General features: G+C 36.4%; 1 protein-coding gene across 10 annotated transcripts in view; it reads right to left on the bottom strand.

Moving 5' to 3' along the window:
- Window positions 1–322: 322 nt before the first annotated feature.
- The window catches only part of LOC115632971 (phosphatase and actin regulator 2), a 188274-nt gene continuing 178765 nt past the window's right edge, over window positions 323–9831 (bottom strand). For 5 of the 10 annotated variants that reach the window (XM_030530275.1, XM_030530272.1, XM_030530280.1 and 2 more), the window contains 6 exons: window positions 9408–9662; window positions 8395–8791; window positions 7181–7210; window positions 3862–4214; window positions 2879–3155; window positions 323–1251 (listed from right to left, as the gene is read on the bottom strand). In XM_030530275.1, the coding sequence (XP_030386135.1) occupies window positions 1236–1251; window positions 2879–3155; window positions 3862–4214; window positions 7181–7210; window positions 8395–8791; window positions 9408–9662 (1328 nt within the window). In that variant the 3' untranslated portion in view covers window positions 323–1235. The remainder of the gene's footprint in view (window positions 1252–2878; window positions 3156–3861; window positions 4215–7180; window positions 7211–8394; window positions 8792–9407; window positions 9663–9831) is intronic. The other 5 variants (XM_030530276.1, XM_030530273.1, XM_030530281.1 and 2 more) reach the window with 2 other exon arrangements.

Here is a 9831-nt window from a genome sequence, read left to right as displayed (position 1 = left end):
AATTTTTTATTAGAATTTTCAAAGTGTATTTTTTGGGGTTCTTGTCTTGTTTTTTTTTTCTTTTGTATTCATTGTGTTTTTATTTTGTTTTAAATTTAAGTTTAAGTGCTTCATTTGAGCAGTTTTTGTCTTGGAGCTATGAAATTTGCTTCTCCGTCTCCAACTTCGATATTTGCGATATTTAAGTTTAAGAGTTTTATGCAATTTGGCGATATGTATGTACATGTTATATACAAACTAGGAGAGGGTTTTGAAAGGGAAAATATAAAAAGGTAAGAAATGATGGAACACAACTAAAACTAAATGCAAAAATGCAAAAATGTTTCGTAATTGTTTTAAAAATTTAAATTTTATTTGCAATATGTTCTTTAGTTCTTGTTTTTAATGTTTAAAATGAGTTGGTTTTACGTATAGGCTTTTTACAATATAATCATAAATTTAAAACATAATCATTTAGAATTTAGTTGAATTTAATAATTACTCTTTTGAGTTTAGTTATTGGCTTAATTCAAATCTAAAAATTTATGGAAAGCAGCAGTAAAAGTAAATGTATGCTTAAACTTTATGAATTTATTAGCAATGTTTGTGTTGTTAGTTTGAAATCTTGCTTTCTTGACTTTTATTTAAATGTATGTAATTGTAATTGTTGTTGTTTAGCAATAATGAAATATACTTTTATTTCTTCTTTTATTCATTATTGTTATAATATAATACATAATTGCCTTGACTGAAAAATTTAACAACTTGACGACTTGAACATTTCTTAGACAATCCTGATAATTTGCGTTTACGTTTAGAATTTTTTTTCGGAGCTCAACAAAAGTTGACTAAAATTTATTTACACACTCAATTAACAAAAACACAATCAACTTAAAAATAGAAAACCGCATTTGAGGAAAACTAATATTTGCATATACTATATGTATGAACAAAAATCGAAACAAAGAGTGTTGGATGTAATTGTTTTTTTCTTCTTCTTCTTCTTTCTGTTCTTTTTTTTTGTTTGCTGCCGAAACATGCGTTACTTTTTCATTTCTTTTTAGTTAAATGTTCTTTTACTGTTTTGCTAAATGTTTTCTTTTTCGAATTTTTCATTGAATTTCTTGCGATTTAATGCTTTCATATTAATGCATTGTTTTAAAATAGCTTTTCACAATTTTCTTATGTTGCACAAAATACAATTGTTGCTTAGGCTGTTGTTGTAATTTGTTGGAAATTTGCTGCCATTGCAATCGTCATGGCCTATGGAATCTGTAAAGTGTAAGAACGAAAGTGCGATATGAGAGAAATTGTCGCGATGTCCACATATATTTTAAAATAGTTGTCTAAGCCAGACAACTGTATAAAAAGTAGGCTGCTAGCAAATAACGTCCACCTGCAATAAAATCTCGAAGCGATATCGATATACGCGAAATATACCTTTAAAAAGCGTTTTAAATGAAAAGACGGATTCTCAGATGCTCCTAGAAAATCAACTACATTTCAACAGTCAACCCAAGAACTTCAAGCTTATTCATTTTGTTCTACAGATCTCAGAGAGATTCGTAGAAACTCATTTGGCAAGTCCATGAGCACTACTCTCGAAAAAAGATTGACAGACATCAGAGAGTACGTTCTGGTCGAAGGCTGGAAGGCGTCTTTAACAACATCTTTCACTTCCATGCTATTGCAGTTTTTTGTAAAAGTTATGAAGAAGGAGACCCTGGCTTTTAAGCCATGAAAAATATTTCAATTATTGGGATAGTTCGAAAGTAGACTTTAAGGTTTTCCAAAGTGAATAGAAACACATATATTGCTATTTATTGTTTTCTATATTAGTTATTAAGATGTTATTAATTGGAGAAAGGGGCCAACACACAACATACAACTGGAAAGCCAATTGAGGGCTAATGACTTTCCTAATCAACAGTTTTTTGAAAAAATATTTCAGATCAGCATATAGCCTATGGAGAAACTAGAAAGGCACTATTTTGAAAAGGAACTGCTGCTACAAAGAAGCCGAGTTAGTCCAATCAGACACGAAAGATGTAATAGTCTCTTTTTGTCCACAAAAACGTATGGTTTTAATGCTTCAAATATTATGTACTATATGCTGGCTATAACTATTTTGTTGAATAAATTCGGTACTGATAGATTTCCCGAATAATTGAATCTACAGCAAGGGCACATACAGTCAGCCGTACTGTGAGAATTTTATGTGCACAGTAGTTTTAAAGGCCACTCAAGTTTGAGTATTTGGCCAGTTAAGCTGAAAGTTGTGGGTTGTGGGTAAGCACAGCCACATACATTAAATTGTTCAATGGCTGTAGCCATCACCTAAGCTGCACAAAGTCTGTTGGCTATTACAGCAGCTGTTTCCACTCCTCCCACAGCCCCCAGGGCTGATCCCTAAACGTGCATTACAAGTGCAGCGCACAATTCGCAGGAAGGAAATAAGAGGGAGAAACAAAAAATATAAAATACCAACACGCTGCCACAAAGTCCTTTGTGGCTGCAAACTGTTGGCTAACAATGACCGTATATAAAATATATATGTATGTACTATATGCACGTACATGTGTGTGTGTGTGTGTCCGGTCGAACACTGCACGTGACACTTCATTGGGTTTTGTAATTTTTTGCTTGGCTCACTTTTTTGGCAATTCGATTTGGTGGTGGCCCCACGACTACAAGGACAAACCAGCGCCTCTACATAATTTAGTGGCATGTCAGCCCTGTCCTCCCAATGATGCTTTAATTGTGGCTTCTCCAGCCGGCCTGCCGGCCTGCCGGCTTGCCGCCCTGCCTGCCAGCCAGCCTGGGGAGCAATTTGAGACTTGAAACTAACACCGAACTGTCACATTCAAGGGCCTGCAAAATAGTTATTTTTTGTGCGTACCTCGTCAGATGCCGACTGCCCTCGTGCACTGCCATTTCGGAGGACTTGAATTCATTCAGCTCCTTGCGTATGGCAGCCTTGTCCTTTGGCGTCAGTCTTGTCCATGGCTTGTCCGCTCGCCGATCGTAGTCGTGCGCCTGCGTCACCTCAATGTAATCGTTGAAGCGTATGATCTTCTTCTCCTTAAGCTCCTCGACCGTGGGCCGAAAGCTGAGCTTGCGCAGCAAATATGATTTCTTCTCCTCCTTCTGTTTCTTCTCCTCGGCGGGTGATTGAGCTGTGTTTGTACAAAAAAAGAAATTGGTTTTGTATTTTGTAAATTTTCAATTTGATCTCGGATTGAAAATACGGGTGTACGAAAAGCTAGTATTCACTATTCATATGCAAATGTATAAATTGCATTTAAATTTAACTTGATGAGAACTTTTTTCTTTGCTTCCTTACTTCAATTTCTGTAACTAAAGGACTGCTTAAATGAATTCTTTTAATAGTATGTCAGATAATTACTCTGCCTTTTTCTCGCATATTAGTTTTTGGGATAACTAAGGTCTTACAATGTTTATACAATCCCCTGGTTGGGATTGTTAATTCTTTTCTTTCAACCATCTATAATTTGAGAAATTCTTGAAAGGACGTTGAGGTTTCTGTTTAAATATGTGTTTCTTTTTCCCCTTTATGATAACTGTAATAACTATTCTGTTATTTCGCTCTCTTTAAAATCTCGCTTCCAATCCTTTCTTGGCCAAATTGTTGTTTATGATAACTGTAATAACTATTCTTTTATTTCGCTCTCTTTAAAATCTCATTCCCAATCCTTAAGTTTTAAAAAATGTTTTTTCTTTTCTTGGCTAAATTGTTGTTTAAATTTCGTTAAAAAACATATTATTGCAATTCTTTTGGCACAACATTCTGATTCTGATAAATCGTGCTTCCTTTTCTATGGTATTTCTATCCGAGACCAAAATAATTGATTTTTCACTTACTTTTCAAAATGTTGCGCTCGACCAGCTCCTCGGCTGTGGGCCGCATCGATAGCCTGCGTATGAGGCGCGCGCCTATGGCCTCCTTGGACTCCTTGAGCTCATTGTCAGTGACCTGATGCAATATGTTGCGATTGATCAGATCCTGTTTGTCGGGTCGCAATTGCAATTTCAATGACAGCGACTCCTTGCGCGCCAGCTTGGCCAGCCGTGTGTTATCGTTATCGTCGTCCCGATAGACAATCTGACCATCGCTGTCATCACTATCGCTGCTGCTCTCCCGTATCACAAAGGGTCGTGTGTTCTCCTTATTCTCCACAGTGCACGGCAGTTGGATGTTGAACATTTGCTGCCTGCTGTTGAATGGTTTGTAATTAACAATTAGTTACGCAACAATGCCAATTGACAAATGGTTATACTTTTTAAGAGTACATACTTAGACACATACGAGTATGTTATATACATTGGGTTAAATCTAGCGTTATTAGTACCACACATACATATAGATATACTATAAGAACATGCAGACATCTGAGGCAGTCACACGTCATCAGCATTCACTTAAAATTGTCGTGTCAACTTTTAGGCAATCTGGCAGGATTGGGGTTCTTTTTGGTTTGTTTTTTAAAGCATTTCCGGCACAGTGACTCGAATGTTTGTTTCAACAAATTTCTGCACATTCATGTACATACTATACATACAAGCAGTATACTCGTATGTATGTATAGGGCTTAGTACAAGCCAAACAGACAATCTGTTTGTCTGTGTGTGCGTGCGTGTCTAAAATTTATTCATCGTAGTACATTTGCCTCTCCTCTACACTCCACATGCCTCCAACTCGTACCCTTGCTGGCAATTTTGTTTTAAAGTGGCACGTGTGCCCATCTGCCAACTCATTCACATGCACACAGCGACATACATACAAATTTTTATATGCGACTGAGTGTGTGTTGTTTGTTCTGGTACTTAAAGTTGTCAGGCCTGAAAGGCTTGACTTGTATGTAAGAATGTACAGCATACATACATATAGTATATGTATATTCGTACTCGTATGCTGTCTGACGCTTCGGCAACACTTTGCGGCACATTAATATGAAAAAGTAAACATGCAGCATCTTTTCTCTGCCACATGGAGACATTCCTGCCACCACCCACCACTCATCACCCACTCACGCCTGCTTAATGCCTTCTGTTGTACAGCTCTTTTGCATTTACTGGAAAATCGCATAAATTGCCAGTCCTTGGGCACATTTCGTTCATGGGTTACTGAACTATCAAATGCAGCTGCCAGCATTTCAATTTAAATTTTATGCAACACAAAATTGATCGCTTCATTCCGAATTGAATTCGCTATTCAATCAGGCGTTCAATTCAGTTACAAATTTGTAAATAACACGCGTATGCATGAAAAATCAATCATTTATTGAACTCATGGTCCAAAGAAATCATTTCAACCATAACGTTCAGTAAAAGTTGCAAGAGTTTTTTGAAGGCTTTAAATTACTATATGTTTTGAAACAAGATCTTAGCTGTAACAAATTACATTTTTCAAATATGTCGTCCTTTTATGTTTGCCAATCCACAATATTTGTGGAGCGTATTAAAGAGATTAAGATTAATGATTATCTATTTTAATGTAATATTGAAGCCCCTTAATAACTAAACTGATTGGTAGGTTAAGTTGGAAACATTTGTTCGAATAAAGAGCAAAATAATACGAAATTCTTGTCTTTATAACTCATTAAGTTAGGGCATCAACATATATAATTCGATGTACTTTGCTTTCACTAACCTGATTGGTAGGTTAAATTGGAAAGTTTCTTCGAAAAAAAAATAAAATAATACGAAATTCTTGTGTCTTTGTAACTCATTAAGCTAAGTACATATATAATTCAGCCTTGGATCTTGCCTACGAGCTTGATACGATTACATGTTTACATTACATTACAATCCACATACTTTATTTAATATATGTTGGAACTATATTAACTATAAAATACTCAAAATCACATACATGACTGAATAATCGAAATCTAAAGATGTGTTTTGTCTTAACCTTCCTAAATAATATTTCTAACCTTAGTGATGGAAATGACAAACAAACAAAAAATTAACCCTTCGTATGTCATTTTGTCTGATTTCAATGCGGTTTTTTACATTAAATAGAAAAGGCAAAATAAAAATATGCGTGTTTTTTGACTTTTTGAAATTTTGTACTTTTGTATATTTTTTTTTATAAAAAACATGTGTTTCATTTTTACATTATTGTTGTTTCTGGGGTCAAAAAATGTCTATAAATGAAATTTAAAAAAAATATATTCATTTATTGCATTTTTAGTTGTACTTTTTAAAAAGCTGCCAATTGTTTAACATAGTACTTATAGGCTCTTTAAGGAACAGTCGCAGATAAATGCGAGAATTGTGGGAAACCAACTCGTCTGTCTCGGTCTAGTTACAGTTCAGTTCACTTAGGTTGGCATGCAATTGCAAAGCCCTACATTAAAAAACGAGTAACAAATTTACTCATTACACACGAACACACAGCTACACACACACACACGCGCGCACACACACACACATACATACATCCGTATATATATAATAATGAAACGATGCCGTGCTATTTGAAACGAAAATTCATTTGAAATGAAACATGCAAGCGAGTAAAGAGCTGAGCAGAGAGAAAAAGCACAAAAAAAACAACTTCTATTATAAAAAAAATTTCACACAGACACACACGACACGTAGACCCAAGAGTAGTAGGGGATAAGGTGGGGAGGGGAGTGGGGGGTGTGGCAGAAGCTGGGAGGAGACACATGAAGATATGAAACTTAACAACAAACAAAAGAACAAAAAAGTTAGTAATTTAATAAAGAAATGTGTCTGAGCGTTTTTTTTTCTCGAGTCTTTCTCTCTGTCTGGGTGTGTGTAATTGACAGAGCGTGATGTCTCTGTGTGTGTGTGTGTGTGCGTGTGTGTATATGTGTATGTGTGTCTCAATTGTTGACTGTTGCCGAGATTCCTTTCATTTTATTTTATTTTTGTTTTATTTTTATTTTTCATTTGTTTGATGCTGGGTTTGACTTTTTTGTTAGAAACTTAAAAAAAAAACGAAATTTGTGAAGCAGGCAGATGGGTAGAAAAGTGCACCAACAGAGATGTGGGTGGCGGCGGGGAAACCGGTGTAATTAGTCGCTTTTGCTGTATTGGGTGCAATGCATGGAGATTTGGGGGGGGGAAACATACCAGATAACAACAACAAAGTCGAAAAGTGCACCAAAAGTACTTTTGCATACAAATAAATTAGCTAAAAAATGTTTACCATATTCTAATCCGTGGTCGTAGTATAGGCCTAATTGAACGGGTTGGTTGGGTTGTAGTATATAGTAGTAGTAGTAGTTGTTGTTGTAGAAGAGTAGTTGATTATAGTTGTTGAAAGAGGTGATGGATTTTGGTTTTGTTGTTGTAAATTTAGTTGTTGGTTTGGCAGAAACGCACACAAAAAACACAACAAACCGAGTGGGAAGAGAAAATTATTTTTGATAAACAATATAGGTATATATAGTGGGTAGATAGATCAAATAAAATAGAGTCCAACAACAGGCGTTTTAGGGTCGTGGATGGCAAGAGGGCGGGTTGTTTTTTTTTTATCGTTGATTGAACATGGTGCGGCAGAAAAAAAAAAACAAAACATTTGACAAGGTATAGAAACGTGTGTAAGTGGTTGGTTAAAAGAATTTCGCATTTGTTTTAATTATATTAAAGTGTTTGCAAAAATTTATATTATTTTCAGTTCAAGTAAGAAAATCGAAACGAAAAATGAACTCTTCAACGAAAACGTTCAAAAATAACTACAAGAAACGAGAAACTGAAACTTGAAACCATTGTGCCAAGCTACAAAACAAAGAAAGCATTCAAAGTCAATCGATTATTGGATTATCGAAACATTTTAACATCTTGATAGAAATTATCTTTAAAAAAATCCTCAAAATATGCAATTTTATAAAAAGTTTCATTCAAAACGAATAATAAACAATATTCTTTCTAGACTTTTGTTACGAATTTTTGAAATTAATAAGATTTTTGGCAACATTTCCAGATATTTATAATATTCTGATATTACAAGCCTACTTCTGTGTTTTTTTTTTTATTATAACTGCTATTTTGTACTTTACTAACACTAATTCGCGATAACCGATTAATCGAATTTCCATTTAGAAATATGGCTTCTTTGGTCAGTCGATTGTTAAGACTGGCTATTCCAATAGGAAAATCATTTCGATTTACAATGAATATGTATTTACTATTTGCTTCCAAATGAATGTGTTAAAAAATTATATGCATTTTCTTTAATTTTCTAAATGGAACCAAATAACCATTGACGCTCCATTTACCTAAGAGTTTGAAATAGGAGATGTATTTATGTTAATTTTTTTTAGGCTGTTAATTATCTCCTTTCATTCCAATGATCAATTGACTTTAAATATCTTAAACAGAATGTGTTATCTAGTGTACTTCGTCTCTGCCTCTACTCACTTGAGCGAATAATTGTTGCCCGTGGCATCCTGACGCACAACGAGGGGCCTCTGGCTGGCCGATTGCTGAGCGGCGGCCGCTGCTGCTGCGGCCATGGAACCGATGCCGCCATTACTGTTGGCCGCCACTGCTGCTGCATGGGCGCTGCCGCTGGTAGTGTTGTTGCTGTTGCCAGCATTATTGTGATGCTCCTGTGTGGGAGTGGCCGGTGAGGAAGCTGAGGCGGGCGTGCCGCCCTTCTTCTTCAGGGCCGACTTAAGAGGAACTGCATTTGGTTTGGGCTCTTTGGCTGGAATTTCCTCGACACGCTGCGTATCGACACGCACGTGGTTGCCGCCGCCTCCGTAGGGCGCATATTCGTCATCTGAGTCGAGCTCATCATGATCTGGATCGTGATCTGGCGTAGGAAGAACAAAAGGAGGACAAACAATCAGTCAAAATGCTGGTAATTACAATCACAATTGTATTAAATGGGGTACTACTGCTATGATTTGTGCCGCTTGGTTCACTAGCTAGGTCTGGAAGGGGTCAACATTTTGTAGGAACAACTAAGTGGTTCGATTTTAACACAAGAACTGTACTGTAAATATTAAACACTGCAAATGAGTAGAATTCTATGCCCCTTCTTCTTAAGGCACAAATAAAAAAAAAATATTATAAAATTAAAGTAATTAAATATTTTTAAAGCAATCGGGTTTGCCTTAAGAACTGAACAATTTGAATAAACAGTTAATTATTATTATTATTATTATTTTAAAAACATAAAAGTGGTTTAGACTTTCTAATAAAGTAAATAATAAACTAAATTAGACAACCAAATTTACATTTCTGATTTGTCTTGGCATCAAAAGAGAAAGCTTTAATTATTATATTGGAAGCTCCAAGGACCTTTCAATCTATTCTGACTACTTGCGTCTAGCGTTAGAGAATGAAGTGCGCGTTTTTTCTTTTTTTTTTAAATGAGTTGAGAGTAAAACAGGCAGCCGGCAGACCCAGAGCTTCGTCATTATTACCATCATAGTCATAGTCCTGCTGATAGTCCTGATCGTTAATGGCGCCTGGCCCGTGCGGTCGTCCAGCGATGAGCGTGGGGCTCGGCGTGGAGAACATTGGCGGCGGTGGGATGGGTCCAATCTCAGATACGGGTATTGGTGGCTCTGGCAGCTCGCTGAGCAGCACTCCGGGTGGCAATTTGCCGCCCGTGGCGCTGGCATATGGTGGTGGTGTGCTGCCTGGGGGACCGGCTACTATTTTGCCATCGTCGCCATCTATAAGACAGGGGGTGAGGGGTAGAGTGAGTGAGTGAGTGATTTGGCTAGCCAATGAGCTCAGTGTTCGTGAGTGTGAGTTGTGAGCATGTAATTGAGTGTGTGTGTGTGTTTGTGTGTAAGAGTGAGTGTGTATGAGGCTGTGTGTTTTTATTATTGTGGGATTCAA

This window comes from Scaptodrosophila lebanonensis, unplaced genomic scaffold (assembly GCF_003285725.1).
Source record: "Scaptodrosophila lebanonensis strain 11010-0011.00,11010-0021.00 unplaced genomic scaffold, SlebRS2 tig00001415-arrow-pilon, whole genome shotgun sequence".
NCBI classification, from domain to species: Eukaryota; Metazoa; Arthropoda; class Insecta; order Diptera; family Drosophilidae; genus Scaptodrosophila; species Scaptodrosophila lebanonensis.
The sequence above is the reverse complement of the archived record's forward strand: the minus strand, read 5'-3'. Positions and strand labels throughout refer to the sequence as shown.